At 37.6% G+C, this 17352-nt stretch overlaps 1 protein-coding gene across 1 annotated transcript in view; it reads right to left on the reverse strand.

The window, feature by feature from the left end:
* The window catches only part of C2CD6 (C2 calcium dependent domain containing 6), a 120947-nt gene that overhangs the window by 98366 nt on the left and 5229 nt on the right, over window positions 1–17352 (reverse strand). Inside the window, exons 2-3 of the mRNA XM_044670641.1 lie at window positions 11376–11456; window positions 864–915 (exon numbers count right to left, since the gene is read on the reverse strand). Of these exons, the coding sequence (XP_044526576.1) occupies window positions 864–915; window positions 11376–11456 (133 nt within the window). The remainder of the gene's footprint in view (window positions 1–863; window positions 916–11375; window positions 11457–17352) is intronic.

Here is a 17352-nt window from a genome sequence, read left to right on the forward strand (position 1 = left end):
GAAGGAAGAAGGAAGAAGGAAAGGAGGAAGGAAGGAAGGAAGGAAGGAAGGAAGGAAGGAAGGAAGGAAGGAAGGAAGGAAGGAAGGAAGGGAGGGAGGAAGGGAGGAAGGAAGGGATAAATCATCTGATAAATTAACTAGAAGTAGCATCCCCTGAAAAGATATATTCTGTACATCTAATGATCACTGCAATGACTCTTGATCCATAGGATATCTTCTGATTTTCAAGTGTCTCTCTAGACTTCCTCAAATCTCCCATGAGATAAAAATTTTAATAAGAATGGGAGAAAAGAGGATAATTATTAGAAGAGGGAGGAAAAAAGAGAAAAAGAAGAAAAAGAAGTATTTGGGGTCAGCTAAATGGCTAAGTAAATAAGAGAGCCAGGATTGGAGATTGGAGGTCCAGGTTCTAATCTGACTTCAGCTACTTCCTAATCCCCAAAGCCTTTACTGCTCTTCTGCCTTGGTACTGATAGTTGAATAAAAGTTAAAGGTTTGGGGAAATATAGCTTCCTAAGAAGAATGATAAGGGAAGCTTATTGGTTCAGTGGATTGAGTGCCAGGCCTAGAAATGAGAGGTCCTGGGTTCAAATATGGCCTCAGACACTTCCTAACTGTGTGACCTAGCTTTGTGTAAGTCATTTAACCTCCATTGCCTAGCCCTTATCACTCTTCTACCTTTGAAGCAATAAACAATAAAAATTAATTTTAAGATGGAAGGTAAGAGTTAAAAAAAAAAGAATGGTATACATTAGTAATTCCCAAGGACAATGCATGTGGCTACCCATAAATTGAAAATCAAAACAGTTGTCAGTGGAAATAGAAAACTTAATTTTGCTTTTAAAATGAAACAAGAAGGATACTCCTGGGTGAAAAATGTCTGCATTTCTTTATATGAACAGCTAGGCAGCCAACCTAGGAGAATCAAATAAACAAAAACATTTTATTAAATGATTACATTAAAAAAACCATTGTTGTTTCTTTTACTTTATTCTGTGCCAAATTAATTATCTTTTAAGTGTGAAATAATCTCATTTTTTGGCTTGCAAACATTAACTAGTTTTCCTCTAAGGAAAGAATAAGACTGGATAGAAACTTCGATAAAAATAGCGATCACAGTGTGAAGAGATGTTCATCCAAGTTTTTAAATATCTAGAAACTCACAAAATAAAAAAAATTTAAAGGATATGAGCTAGGTATGGTAGTACAAACACTTAAATCTTTATTAGGGAAGCTGAGGGTGTTGGATTTCTTGAGTAGGAAATGGAGTAAGAAATGGTCAAAGCCAATCATGTGTCTCAGCCCGTAAGTAGTCCTGTACTTCTAGTACCTGTGAAAAAAAAGAAAGAGAGAGACAGACAGACAGACACAGACAGAGAGACAGAGAGAGAGAAGGAAAGAGAAAAGGAAAGGGAGAGAGAGGGAGAGAGGAAAAAAGGGAGAGGGAGAAGAAGAGAAGGAAGAAGGGGAGTTTGGGAGAGAGGCTGGGAAAGGGAGAAAGAGAAAAAAGGAGAGGAAAAAGGAGAAGACTTTTTTGTATGGGTTGGGCTAACTGGCATCTAAGGTTTTTCCCTACTCTGAGACTGATTAAAAGGATCCAAGAATAAAACCCACACTGTCTTAGCTCTCTAAATTAATACACGAAATATTTCTCAAGGAGGCCCATTTGTTCTCCTGGAAATCACTGAAGCTTTGTGGGATAAGACATATGACTAGAATATGGAATAATAAGAATGACAGAATATCATTTATTGAACATTTAGAAGATATATGAATGTGAAGAAATTTAGGAACCTGAGGGGGAAGTGTGGTGGAGAGCATTTGTCAAAAGTGGTTATTATATGGGTTAAAAAGAGAAAACAGAAGTATAAAAAGATGAAACAACAAAAACAAAAACAAAAAATCTGGCATGTTAGTATGATATAGCTGAAGTGAAGAACTTCAATTATTTGGACACCAGCTAGGCTCGTTGCCTAAAGCAGATTATGTAACCTTTTAAATTTGTTTTAATGACAATTTTATCCTTCTGTAAGGTGGGTGAACTAGAATAAGGGTCATTTCTTGGAGAATATGCATATATGCTGATTCTAACAGGCTCCATGTAAGCTTGGAGGCAGAAGGGGTTTGGGAGGGAATGGGGTGGGAGGTGGGAGGGAGTAACTATTATCAGTCACATATAATAACTCTGAGGTTTGCACCATATGATGAAAAGAGTTCTCTGACTATTAAGCTTGAAGAGCTGATGATTCAGAGGATATACAAAAAACAGCTTCTGAGCTTTTCAGATTTTCTTCCTATGGATTATTTCAACCCAGTCCCAAATGTAGAGTAGGCAAGGAATTTCATCCAACTCCTACATACTTCCTCTTTTTTTTTGTATTTGCTCTTTCTTTATCTTAGGCAAGCAAGTATGTAGTGATAGTTATGTTTGAGTGTTCCAGTCAGTCAATCAATAAACAAACATTTATTAAGTGCCTGTTATGTGCCAAACATTTTGCTAAGCGCTGAAGATATAAAGATATAAAAGAAGCCATATACAGGATCAATAGGAAATAATTAACAAAGGTTTCTGATAGAAAGTAGATTTTAATTGGTAATTAAAGGAAGCCAGGAAGGTCAGCAGGCAGAGTAGAGGAGAAAGTGTTCCAGTAATGGGAGACAGAGAAAATGCCCAAAACTGAAAAACAGAGCATCTCATTTGTGGAACAGCCAGAAAAGACAATGTCACTGGATCAAAGATATATATCAAGGCCTGAGATATAAGAAGGTTGGAAAGATAGGAAGGGGATAGGCTATGAAGGGCTTTGAATGCCAAACAAAGAATTTTGTATTTGCCCCTGGAAATAATAGGAAGTCACTGGAATTTGAATAAGAGAGTAATATGGTCAGACCTCTGCTTTAGGAAAATCATACTGAATGGAAGATGGATTGTATAAGAATGAAGCCTTCCCCCCTCCTCCATCCCAAGTAGGCTATTGCAATGAGGTGATGAGGTCTGTACCAGAATGATGGCAGTGTCAAAGGAGAGAAGGGAGAGTATAGAAGAGATTTTGCTAGAGTGAAATCAAATAGGCTTAAATGACAGATTGGCTATGGAGGGTGAGAGAGAGCAATGCAACCAAGATGACTTCTAGATTACTAACCCGAGGAACTAGGAAAACAGTGTTGTCCTCTATAGTAATAGGATGGGTAGAATGTGGAAATTCTAGGGAATTCTAGAGAATAGGGAAAAAGATACTGAGTTCAGTTTTCGCGATATGCAATTTAAGATATCTACTGTACTTTCACTTTCACTAAGATGTCTGAAAAGTAGTTGGAGATGTGAGACTGGAAATCAACAGAGAATTTGGGGCAGAATAGATAGATTTGAGAATTATTAGCATACAGATTAACTAAATCTATGGAAGCTGATGAGATCACCAAGTGAAGTAAAAGAAAGAGAGAAGGAAAGAATATCTAGGACAAACCTTTTGGGGACATCTAGAGTTAGAAGGTGTGATCTGGAAAAGGATAAAACAAAGGAGACAGAAAATGAATGGTCAGACAGGAAGAGAATCAGGGGAGAGTAGTGTCCCAAAAACACTGAGAGAAGAGAATCTCAAGGAAAGGATGCTAAAAAGTGTCAAAGTTTGCAGAGGTCAAAGAGAATGAGGTTTAAGGAAAGGTCACTGGATGTCATCTAAAAGATCATCAGTAACCTTGGAGAGAACAATTTCAGTGGAATGATATGGCCAGATTGTAATAAGTTAAGAAGAGAAAGTGGTGATAGCTTTTTGAGGAGTTTAGTTGCAAAGGCCAAAAGTGATAGAGGACAATAGTTAGTTGAAATGGAAAGATCATGTGAGGTTTTGTTTTTTTTTCCCCAAGAGGAGAGAGAGATTGGCATGTTTGTAAGCAAGAGAAAATGAACCAGTAGAAGGAGACTGAAAATAAGTGAAAAAGCGGGAATGACAGAAGGGGCAATCAGTTAGAGGAAAAGGGATGGAATGGGATTGCTGTGAGGTAGAGGAGAAGGAGAGAGTGGCAGAAAGCATGTATGAAGAATCTAGGAAGAGGGGAGAAAAGGGAGTTCAGGGTGAATAGCCTCAATTTATTCTGTAAAATTGGAGGCAAGGTTCTTAGGAGAGAAAATGGAGAAAGGAAGAGCCATAGGAGGTTAGAAGAAGGATGAAAGAGTTTTGAAGAGCTGCTTTGGAGAGTAGGATAGTAAGTTGAAAAGGGAGAATTGCCTTGCGGCAATGAGAGCCCTTTTGAAGTTATAAATTTATAGTGGGCTTGGCTGGATGTAATTTGTGATATGAAAAGCGGGCCAGAGATTCAAGAGCAGAAGGTTGAATTCACCAAAGGGCCAGGATGAGAAGAGGAGAGTGTGGCTAGTGCAGGGGAAGTGGCCTGGGAGAGAACTGAGGGGCCAAGGGACTGGAGGTCACAATGTGTATGAAGAGTAGGTTTCTTTTGGGAAGGAAGAAAGAGTGGGGGAAAGGCAGTAGACTGTGGTCGGATAAGGGTATTTTGGAATTCTTGAAAACATAAGTGGAAGGGTAGAAGAATAGCTCATAAAAAGTGAGTAGGTTGAGGAATTGAGTGGTTAGGATATTTGAATATTGAAGGCCCCTAGTATGGAGGGAGTAGAAAAAAATTATGAGCCAGGTATAAAAACTAATTTAGGAAGGGAGGAGAATGATCTAGGAGGTCTATAGGCAATAGCTAAAAGGATTTTGATTAGAAAGTAGATATGAATAGTATAAATTTCAAAGAAAGAGAGATTACTGAGGGATAGATAGAAGTAGTAATGAGAAGAAAACCATATTTCATCTCCCTTGCCCCAGAGAGCTAAGAATGAGTGAAGATATAGTCAAGACTAAAAAGGGTGGCCAGGGAAACTGAGTCATCAAAGGAAAGCAGGTTTCAATAAGAGTTAGTAGATGGAAGGAGTGGGAGAGGAAAAGATTTTAAAATAAGGAATGTTTGTTACCTATGGTATAGATATTCCAGAGTGTACAGCAGATAGTGCTGGGTTGATTTTGGAGTGAGAATGAGGAATCATTTTGTGGAAGGTTATAGAATGGGATTCAGAATTACTGGAATATAAAAAGTATGATTAGGTAAGAGAATGTTAATCATTGTGTAGAGGGTACCACTTCTCTGCCCTCAAAGGATAGGTGCAACAGGAGAGAAGGGAGGACTGAAGTTGGGAGGGTTGCTCTTCTTTTTTGCCAGAGATTCTCTACAACCCAACCTGGCATAAAAAGGCAGAAGTTGCCTTGTGCTGGCACAGATGGAAGGGGTTGCTTTGGAGCAGATGGAAGATGCCTTTCCCCTTGCAGTCTTTCCTCAAGAGACATGCTACACCCAGCAGGAGATGAAAGGTATAAGGCTACTAACATGTGGTCTGAGGTCCTGCCTGAGGTCTTCTCATTTGATAAGGTTGGCTTTGAAGGGGCAGGAGAAAGTGACAGACTCCCTGTGCAGGCAATTTTAGGATACCCAATCTGGTTCCTAGCAATCTTTTCTCAGATGTGCTATACCCAGCATATGGAGATGGAAGGTACAAGATGCCAGCAGTTAATAAACATTTCTTATGTGCCTAAAATATGCAAGATACTATGCTAAGTGCTAGGAATAAAAAAGAAAAGTAAAAAACTGTCTCTGCTCTTGAGGATCTCACAATCTAATGGGGAAGAGAATACCCAAACAATTATATTCAAAAAAGACATATACAGTATAAATTGTGGTGGAGGGGAATCAACAAAGGCACTAGAATGAAGGAGGATTGAGAAAGGCTTCCCATAGAACAACTGTAGGCAACGTTTTTGGCCGTGAGAGCCATAAACACCTGCGAAAGGAGGAGGATGGAGGTGGAAGGCGCTGGAATATGGGGTGGGGGCTGAAGGGCCCCCTGGGGCACATCCTGGGGCTCTGCCCCGACTGGGCAATTGGGAGGTAGAGCCAGATATGGCTCGAGAGCCATACGTTGCCAACCCCTGCCATAGAAGATGGGATTTTAACTAAGATGTGAAGAAAGCCAGAAAATCCAGGAGATGGAGATGAAGAGGGAGCACATTCCAGGCATGGAGAACAACCAAAAAAAAAATGCCTAGAGCCAGGAGAAATGTGTCTTATTCAAGCAAAAGCAAAGATACTAATGTCACTGGCTCAAATAGCTCATGATGAGAGGAAAAGAGGTGGATGGGGGGGTGCAAGAAAAATTAAAATTATGAAGGACTTTGAAAGCCAAGCAGAGGATTTTATATTTGATCCTGGAGGTGATAGGGAGCCACTAGGATTTGTTGAGTAGGAGTGTTACATGGTTAGATCTGTGCTTTAAAGAAGATCAGATCACTTTGACAGTGTTGGACGAGTCCATCTGTAGCTGGCAGACTCACCAGCAGGCTTGTAATGGTGCAGGTATGAGATGATGAATAGTGGTGGTAGTGTCAGAGGAAAGGAGGTATATGACGGTGAAACTGATAGGCCTTCGAACAGATTGGGGTAAGAGTGAGGAGTTAAGGATGATACTCAGGTTGTGAACCTGGCTGACTAGAAGGATGGTGGTGCCTTTGACAGTATTAGAGATGTTAGGAATAGGGAGGGTTTTGAGGGTAAGACAATGTAGTTTCAGACATGTTGAATTTAAGATGTCTAGGGGACATTCATTTTGAGATGTCTATTAGACAACTGGACTGGAAGATTGAAGGCCAGAAAAGAGGTTAGGGCTAGATAGATTTGAGAATCATCAGCATAGAAATAATTGAATCCATGGGAGCTAATAAGATTATCAAGTGAAAAAGAATAGAAGGAGAAGAGAAGTGGGCCAAGGACAGAACCCTGTGAGACACCCAAGGTTGGTGACTGTGACCTGAAAATCCTTCAAAGGAGGCTGAAAAAGAACAGTGTCAGATAGGAGGAAAAACAGGAAAATTAATGTCACAAAAATTTAGAGAGAAGAGAATATCAAGAAGAGAGTGCTCAAAAGTGTCAAAAGCTAGAGATGTCAAGAAGGATGAGAACCTAATGGCAAGTAGGAGATCATTAGTAACTTTTTAAAAAGCAGATTCATTTGAATGATGAGTTCATTCAGTCGAATACCAGACTAGAAAGAGAAGAAAAAGAGTGAAAGAAAAGGTATGGAAGTACCTATTGTGGATAACCTTCTAAAAGAGTTTAGCCACAAAAAAGCCACAAAAGAGATATAGGACAATATGGGGATGGATGCATCAAATGAGGATTTGAGGATAGAGGAGATATGAGTATGTTTCTAGGACTAGCAAATAGTAAACAGGAAGAGAATGAAGAAGAATGAAGATAAGTGAGAGAGGATGATAGAGGAGGCAATCTGTTGGAGAATATAGGATGAAATAGGATCACTTGTACATGTAAAGGAATTAAGTTTTTATAAGGAGAAGGGTCACTTTTTCATATGAAACAGGAAGCTGATAATGGCAGAAGACAGCTAGGTAATGTGAGATGAGGAAGAGCTTAGAAGTGGGAACTCTAAATGGTCTCAATTTTTTTCAGTAAAACATAAGGCAAAGTTCTCAGCTGAGAGAATAGGGAAGACCAGACATTAGGGATATAAAGATTTAGAATATCCAGTGTGGTGAGTGAGATAGTGAGTTAATTAGAAAGGTGTAAAAATATTTCCTTGAAGTGGTTATGGCTCACTTGATGTTAGATTACATAAATTGGTACCGGACTCAGTCAACAAGGTTTCATGATTTTCTCCACCTTTATTTAGCAACACAGGTGAAGGAGAAAAGGCAGCTGGTAGCTGAGGCTTAGAAGAGCAAGACAGGCAACTGGATAAGGGGAAAAAAGACTTGAGAGGACAGTACAGATTTGAACTTGTTCACCAAGGGGTCAGTATGGGGATAAGAGGACATTGTACCTACTCTAGGGGTAATGGTCCAGTAAAGAACTGTGGTGTTGGTCAATTAGAGGCCACAAAGTAGACAAAAAACAGGATTTGGGGTTGGAAGGCAGAGAGAGAGGTAGATTGACAATAGATTGTAATAAAAAAGGAAATTTCAAAGTTCATAAACATCTTGCAATGATGGTGGGGTATAGGAATAGGTCACCTGAAATAAGTTGAAGAACTATATACTATTAGGATGTTTGAAGAAGAATCATTATTTATGTTGAAATCCTTTAGTATTCAGGAAGCTAGATGATGTGGTGGATAGACTGCTGAGCCTGGAGTCAGGAAGACCTGAATTCAAACTTAACTCAGGCACTTAATAGCTATGTGACCCTGAGCTAGTCACTAAACTGTTTGCCTCAGTTTTTTTATCTGTTAAAAAATAAGCTAGAGAAGGAAATGGTAAATGATACTGTTCTTTCCCAAGAAAACCTCAAATGAGGCCATGAAGAGACAGTTATAACCAAAATGACTAAAAAGGAAAAACAATAACCTCTAATATAAGGACAGGATTTGGAAAGGGAAGACACTAATCTCATTAAAGAAAGAGGAGTATCCTGGAAGTTGGTAAACAACAGCCATCAAAATTTTGACTGGGTGATAGATATGTGCGGGGACCAAGAAATTAAATTCCCCCAAACACTTTCTCCTCTCCTTCTGAAAAGGTCAGGAAAAAGACACAGTTTCAGAGAAAAGAGAAACCTTGGAGATAAAGATATGGAGGGTAGAAAGAAATTCCCTCTCTAGCTCCAGATGCCAGGTTCTAGTCGAAATTATTTTTGTTGACCGTTTGATTCCCATAATGAGCTAGCTTGGTAGAAGAGATGAATATACATTGCTTCTGGCTCAGCAGAAGCAGAAACCTGAAGGATAAGCCTGAAGCTTGTTGGAGGAGAATCAGGACTGTCAGAAGCCTGCTGGAGTTGTGTCATTCTTTTAACCCTTTGTCATCTCCCATCCCCATCTCTGATCTGAGGCCCCTAGCAACACTCCAGCCCATATAATATTGCAACATATCACAATATAATTGAATGAACCTCAGAGGAGGAGAGGTTATTTAGTGATGGAGGCAAAGGGAGAACCTGAAAATGACAATGGGGAGCAAGTATTCCAACTCCCTCATCTTGATCTTTGAATTGGCAGGAAATGAATGAAAATATATCAAGTTCTGGAAAAGGCAGCTGGGAAGGCTGAAGAAAGGAACCAAGTCTCAATGAAAAGCCAGAAGACAGGAGGAGTGGGAGAGGAAGAGACAAGATAAAAACAAAGGGGAGCCGCTAGGATGCCCAGTGGATAGAGAATCAAGCCTGGAGGTAGGAGGCCCTGGGTTCAAATCAGATCTCAGGTACTTCCTGAGTGATCCTTGGCAAGTCACTTAATCAAGAGTGCTTGCACTCTTCTACCTTAGAACCAATACACTGTATTGTTTCTAAGAGAGAAGGGTTAAAAAAGAAAAGATGAAAGCAAGTTTGTTACCTAGATGCATTTGAAAGAGCATAGTGGAAGGGGTAGGTATGTTTGGGGAGGGACACTAGGCAATGGGAATGAGGAATTAGGCAATTGGGGATAGGGAATGGGGCTCAAATGATGACCATAAGGATTCTGTAAGAAAATTGAGGGGCTTAGGATAGCAAGTGGTTAATTGTGAGAATGGAGGAAACCATACTTAACTCTGTCTTGTGTCTCAATTCTAAAGCTAACTTAGTTCCCTTTCTATTTTATTATGGACTTAGTCCAAATTATCCCTTGTGAGAAAAGTTTATCCAACTGTGGGAATTGGGAGAAAATTGCATTGTCTGAACCTAGTCCTGTGTGGCTTGGAAACGAGAATACCTGCACCTGCTGTTTAGAGACCTTTACCCAACGATGTAGGTTATAAATGCCAGAAATGCAGTTAGAGCCAAAGACTGATGGGAGGAGTTTCCTCATAATTGTACATCTCAAGCAACTTATCTGAAAACTAGCCCCATGACCAATCAGTTATTATTTTCATGTCCCTTTGATTGTTTACAGACACTTGGGGAAGGGGAACCTCTTTTCCTGAATTCAGTTAATTTTACCTGTTTAATCTCTCCCCAACTTTTTATATCCTTAATCTTCCTTCCAGTTAGAAATCAGGTTATCTAATGTTATGCTGCTTTCTTTTAATTAATTAGCCTTATTTGAATAATTTTTTAATGTATAAAAGTCTGGCTCCCTCTGTATTCAGGATCCAACATGATAATGGTGACAATACTACTAGGTTTATACTCCAAAGAATCCAAAGGCAGAGGGAATGTTTCTATATATAAGAAATATAAATATTTTTTTGCAGTTAACAATAACCTGAGAGAATTAGAGAGCACATAGGTGCCCCTGATAAAGTCAGGTCACTTGGCCCAAGTGCACTACATTCTTAGGCACTGAAAGAACTAGCAGATGTGTTCAATGTATTGCAGGGGTGAAAAGGGCAAGAGTTGTCCCAGTTTTAAAAAATGGGAAGAGAATGAAATCTGCAAATTGTAGTGAGCTGGATTTCAATTCCTGGGTAAAATCCTAGAGTGTATTATTACTAGAAATATGGTTAGTAAATATTTAGAAAAAGTAGTCACAAAGACATAGCTCATCAAGTAGTGGTCATTTCCTTTTCTGGCAGGATTATTAGACTAGTAGATGTAATGGAAGATTTTACAAAAGGCCCACTGAACTTACTATGTCACAGGTACAAGATACTTGAATATTGACTAAACAAAAGACCTTAATGAATGTTAATTTTTCCTGCTCTACCTATTTGGCATGTTTTAAAAGTTTGGATATTGTCTCAAAAGATTTTAAGATTTGCCATTGTATTTAGGACTACCATTAATTAATGCCTTTGCTCTTTTATTTTGGTTACTTGCTATCCTAGCACACAGTAACAAGGAAGCCTTTGACCAAATTCCCAATAAGGTAATAGGTTATACAAAGAATGGCTATATGTGTGAAGGGCCCTTGGCTCTGGGAATATACGGATAAACATATTTTACACACTTGGGCTCAAGGCTATTCTGGAATAAGACATCCTTGTTATTTTCATTCTTTTTGCCCCCTAGATGAATTTAATGCTCAGAGATTCCAAAGTGCCAATTTGGGAACAAAGGCATTAAATAACTTGTCTCTCTAAACAAACAAAACTATATAGAAAACGAATTTAAGGCAGTAATACTTTGAAATAAATACAAAAACTAAATTGAGTGTTTTGTCCATAAAATAAATGTAGCCATTTTTTAGTACAAATCTGCAATATCAGCCAAATGGCCTTAGGCATGTTGAACCCAATTCTCTGCAATAAGTGATTTTCAATTACCTCACTAAATCTCTTTGAATGAATATTCTTATAAAATCTGTTTTATAAAAAAAGTAATGAAAATTTTATCATGGATTATTTCTTGTACATTCATCCAAAAGTCAGATGATAAAATAGAATGCTTTTACATACCACATCTCCAAATGGAACCAAAGCTGGTACTTCCTGTACATCTGAATCTGTACTGTCATTTCTACTAGTTTTTTTCAGCATCTATAAAATATAAATGAATTCTAAATTGCTTCAAATTTAAACAAGATGAAAATACAAGTTAAGTACTGTTTAGTACTGTAAATGACAGCCTGAGGGACAATTATAGTAGATAAATTCTATGCTTCCTTGGTTTATTACTGACTCACTATGGCTCACGTTACAGTGAAAAATTTCAAATTGTATGCTTTAATGTATTTTACAAAGAACTAGTGATGAAAGAAAGCAGTGGTATGAGCAATTAAATTAACTATATGGTAGAACAATATACATTTTAGAACAGAATTTAATATAAGACAGATAAATCTTCCCCCACAAAATCTTTATTCCATGCCTTATCTCAGCAAAGAGCTATCCTTGGGTTCTGAAGACTATGCCAATGTAGCATAAATTTTTGGCAAATTATACCAAGCAGCAAAAGTTTCAAAAATATGGTTACTGATTGGCTAAACTAAACATAGAGAGGATCATCACCAATACTTTGGCCATTGGATGAAAAATACTTTGGCTACAACTCATGGAACAGCCAAAAATCTCCAAACTCAAAATGCCTGGAATCCTATGTGATCCTATTCTGCTACCTTGGTGCCATGAGACAACTGGCAACAAAAGGAGTAAAGAGTGCTAAATCACCATGTCTTTAGACAATAAATATTAATCTAGGTGTTGCAAACTAAATGTGAGCTCTCTGTCCAACAACCAAAGATTCAACATATACTGGAAAAAATTGAAACCTATCAGCATTGACACTGTTGTAATTTCAAGAAAATCACAGAGGATTTGAAATCAGAGCTTCCTGGTCCAGGTCAGGTAACATGCTAGAGTACAAATTCTGGGATTTGAATCAGGAAGATGTGGGTTTAAATCTTGCCTCTCCTGCTTATTAGCTATGTGGCCCTGGGTAAATAATATCTCTAAATGTCTCAAACATTTCCCTTGGATTTATGCATTAAACTACAGAAGGGTTGCAATGTGCCCTGGTGGAGAAAGGTTCCAAATGGGAACTTCCCCACAGTGAAGAAAACAGACTTTGCAGAGGTGTAAAAGGACTTGACAGAGTTGATTTCACTGTGAGACCAAAAGCAGTTAAGAAACATCAAATTTGTGGAACACCTGAAATGGACCCGACAAGCTGTCAACTCAAAAGATGGAAAATGGACAAATATAAAGAAAGGCATTATCTTTAATCACCATTCTTTGAGAAGTTAAATTATACGGATGGAGAAGTCATAACACCTCATCCAGCAGACCCATAATCTCCTTCCAAGCAAGGAAAGGTAACAGCCAAAGGCATCATGCGTTTTGAGTATAAACTCTAGTGCAAAACATTGAGGAAAGACTATAAAATTATTAGCAGCAACGCTTCACAATACACTGCAAGCCTGAGAAAAAAATAACTAGCAGAGAGCTTGATAAGTGTTTCATGATATTTTTCTTGTTGCTTTGGGCATATACAAATCTCTCATGTGGCTACAACTTCCTTTCTATAAAAATATTTTTTGAATTAAAAAAAACCCTTATCTTCTGTCTTAGAATTGATATAAAGTATCTAAGGCAGAAGAGTAGTACGTTCTAGAAAACAAGTTAAATGACTTGCCCAGGGTCACAAGAGTTAGGAAGTGTCTTAAGTCCATATTTGAACCCAGAATCTCCCATCCCTACTCCTCTCTAGCCAGGGGGCCACCTACCTGCCCCAGGAAAAATGTTTTAGTTATTTATTATAAGCAATATTGACCATCAAGGCAGTAATTGCAAGTAATTACCTTGTATCTCTTCGTGTAAATTGAATTTATCCCATAAAATGTCATTAAATTTCTATTCACTCTAGGTCATGAGAATCCTTTGTCCAATGTTTTCCATTCAATTTTCTTCTTGTATCATTTTAACTGGTATGTACTCTAGCCTAATTGGTCTGGATCTTTCACTCTGCATTATTTCACAAGTCTTTTTATTTTCATTAAATGGGCAAGGATCTATTTTAATTATGCTATAGTATCCATTACAAATGTTATATTCAACCATTCCCCTCGTTATTTTTGTTCCAGTTAATTGTAATGAAATAGAATACTGCTATGAGCTTTTTAAAAGAAACAGCTTTTAAAAATTATATTTTAAGGTATATTTCCAATAATGGAATGATCAGATCAAAGGGTTATGTTCCTAACTTTTCTACATGAGAAATTTTCTCTAGATTCAACAAGTGTGACAATAAATGTATCTCTTTCTCTACAACTCCACCAGCATTCTTTCCTTACTTTTAATTTTTTTTTCTAGTTTGATGGGCATAAGCTGGAAACCTGAAAGTTGTTTTAATTTGTATATCTATTAATAAAGTTGAACACTTTTCAAGTTAATTTCCGTTTCTTCTTTTGAAAAATGGAAGCGATCTGCCTTCATCACCAACAATCCCAGCTGTTGACCAGCTTCAATCATTAGATAGGAATGGCAGAACTCCCTAGAATGTTGGTCCTGCTTCCAAAGCCAATCCTCATTGCCATAATTTGGGGAGGCAGCTTCTCTGGAGAAGGAGCTTGCCATCTCCACCAGCTGCTAATCAACTGCCCCCCATGGAGCAGGTAAGCTATCTTGGATGAAGCAGTGGGGAATCTGAAAGGCAGAAATCAGCATATGGCTGACAAGTGAAACTACCACCTAACCATCATCTCCTCTCAGAAAGATCAAAGTGGCACAGGTTCTTTCACTCAATTACTTTGGAATATCAATGCTTACAGACCAGTGTCCACAGATACTGTCCTGGGGGAAAAAATCCTTGTGGAGATAACATGGCAACTGTTCTTGCAGCTGCTACACAACCACCTTTTGAAAACTGCCCAAAACAGAAAAGTTCTTTTTACCAAAGTTGGCACTGTCAAATGGTTAAACATCAGAGATGATCAGGAAAATCTGTTCTGCTGCTGTACCATGGGCCTTTTCATTTAACTTGCAATTGAAATCTTGCATAGGTGCTGTCTTTAAAAGCACGGACTGTCTTACTTTCTTTTGTGTTATCTCCAGGCCTTAGTACAGTGCTCTGCTCTACTAAGTCCTTAATGCTTCATTCATATCTTGACATATTAAGATATGTTCATTCTTAACAATTCCTTCTATGTTTTAGATATCAGTTTATTTCATATTTGCCATACATATCTTCCCAATGTTTTCCTTTTAATTTCAGTTTTTTATAATGCAGAAGTGTTTTATTTTTATGTAGACAAGTGTGCATAGCTTGCCCCTAATAATCTTTTCTATTTGTTGAATAGACAAAAATTAATTTTTCTTCCACAACTGAGATATGCCATGTTTAATTTTATTGTAGTTGGATCTCACTAGTCTATTGTGTGATACATGATTCTAAATATTCTTTTTGCCAACTTTTTGCTACTCAATTTTTCTTAATAATTTGTTAAAGAATAATCCTTTTTTTCCTGATGAACTAGAAGTATAGAATGAAACAAACATTTTCAGACATGCCTTTGTGTTGTTTTGCTTGACTCTATTTGTTACTAGAAAGGAATTCTATCTGGAGTTAGGGATGAGTTAGTGTGTAGTGATGGATATGTAAATATTTTTAAAAGAAAAGAGCATTGATAAAACACTTTAAAATACACAGAAACAAACAAAAAGAATTTCAGAAAAAGACACAAACAAATAGGGCAATTTTATTACTACCTTGTAATTTAATGTACACTTGAAAACTAACAAGTTCACAATTGCATATATACTCCTATATTTTCTTCTTTGTATCCTAAAATATTTAAGTTCACAATTAAAAAAAAATCCTTTACCCAGGTTTTATTTTCTATAGGTTTATCATACAATATTTTGTATATATTTGGTGGGATGTTTGTTATATCTGTTCTATACATAATCTATTTTGGGGGGGGGAACAGATGGTTTGAAGATAATTGGTTTTTTATTTTAAAGTTGAAGCACAATACTATCTTCCTTTTTTTAAAGCGCTCATTGATAGTCTTGTTTTTTATATTAATTTCATTATGGTTTTATCTAGTTCATTAAAGAAATCCATTGGCATTTTAATTAACATCACATTAAATTGGATAATTAATTTTGGTAGTAGTCATTTTGCTATAATAATTCAACCCTTCCATGAATATTAAATGCAAGGATTTACTGTCTTTTATTTCCATCATTATGGCATTATGATTATCTTTATCCATACATTTATTTCTAGGTTAATTCTCAAATATATAATGGTTTTTGTTATATAACTGGGTATATTTTATGATTTAAAAAATATTTTTATAGTATTAATCTTTATCCAAATTATTCATATTTTCTGGTTTCATTTATAAGAATGTTAATACTAATATGCTTCAGTTCTCTACTAGTAAATTAACTCTGAAGAGAAACACACATTGGAAAATCAGGTTAACTTGCTATTTACATGTGGTCTAAACACTTGGTGATTTTTAACACCCTTTTCTGCCACTGCCACCATGATAGCAGAATGGGAAGAGGACTTTACAGGACTCAAAGCCAAAATACTCATGATAAGCCTCTTGCCACTTACCTAAGTTTGTCCTCAAAAAAAGGACTTAAGTCTATTGCCAGAAGGGTACTTGAAGCCTTTCCAATCCTAATAAAAACTTGGTGGAGCTTGTGCTCTGCTGGAATAGCCTTCAAGTATCATGAGTTGCCTTCACGTCAAGATTTGTTGAAGGCCTTTTGTGGGATAGCCTTACACTTCTAAAAAAATTATGGAATTCAAAAATTATTTGCATTCATGTGATCCTGCTAGCCAACTGTGTAACTATGCAATCGTGTTAATGAGGTGTAGGTTTGTTATCCACTTTAGTCTACTTAGCTTAAACCAGTTCACCTTTAATATGTCAATCCAATCAGCTTTCTCACAAATGTACATACCTCATCAAAACAGAGTATGGCTAAATTTGGTCAAATCCATCACCACTACTGGAAAGGCAACTCAAAAGTTATGCCACACTGCTGAGTCAATAGTGAAATCTTATGAATTAACCAATTCATCATTTTCTTATTAGCATTTGCAATAAAAACTAACCCCCTCAAAATACTCCAAAAAATGTATTAAACCAATAAGAATTAAAAACAAGCACTTCCAATTTCTTCAAGACAAATTAAAATGCAATGGGCAAATGCACTAGTGTACTACACTCACCAATTTAAAATTCCTAACTATTCACTTCCAAAGCTTTAGGAAAATAAATTTTGTTTTCATTTCGCTTCTATTTCACCCAACACCCTCCCTCCTCCAGAAACTACCGAATACAAAGTAATGGGCCCTTTCATATTAATCAATTAAAATTTTTCTTTTCCAGTAAGGTCAACTGGGTCAGGATTATAGATCATTTTGCTGGTCTGGTGTAAACCTGCTTCCTTAAACTCAATTTGCTTCAAACCCCCTAATGCTAGTGCCTTGCCTCTGCTGATTATCTCCAAGTTATCTTGTCTATAGCTCGTTTGTGGATAGTTTGCAATACTGTCTCTCCATCAGAATGTGAGTTTCTGGAGAGCAGGGAGGGCTAGGACCCTGACCGGCGCAAAGTAGGTGCTTAAAAATGCTTTCTGACTGACTAACCCGAGTTGAAAACCAGAGAAGCCAAACATATCCGGTTTTTAGTTTCCAGATATAACAAGTTTTCTCCTTCTGTGGGATTCTGTGGGATCCTCATTCAGGTTCCTATCCCAGGAAGAACCCTTAACTGTCACACTCCAACTTTAGGGGCTGGGGCGAGCAAGACTCACTCCAAGGTCCTCCCCTCCCCCTCCCTTTCTCTCTCCTCCCTTCCCTCCCCCCCTTACTTTCTCCTCCCCCTCTCTCCCCTCCCCTTCCCCCTCCAAATCCTAAACCGCCCCACTTCCACAGTAGGGGCAGGGGGATGGGCCCCTGNCTAAATGTCTC

This window comes from Gracilinanus agilis, chromosome 3, assembly GCF_016433145.1.
Source record: "Gracilinanus agilis isolate LMUSP501 chromosome 3, AgileGrace, whole genome shotgun sequence".
Lineage (NCBI taxonomy): Eukaryota > Metazoa > Chordata > Mammalia > Didelphimorphia > Didelphidae > Gracilinanus > Gracilinanus agilis.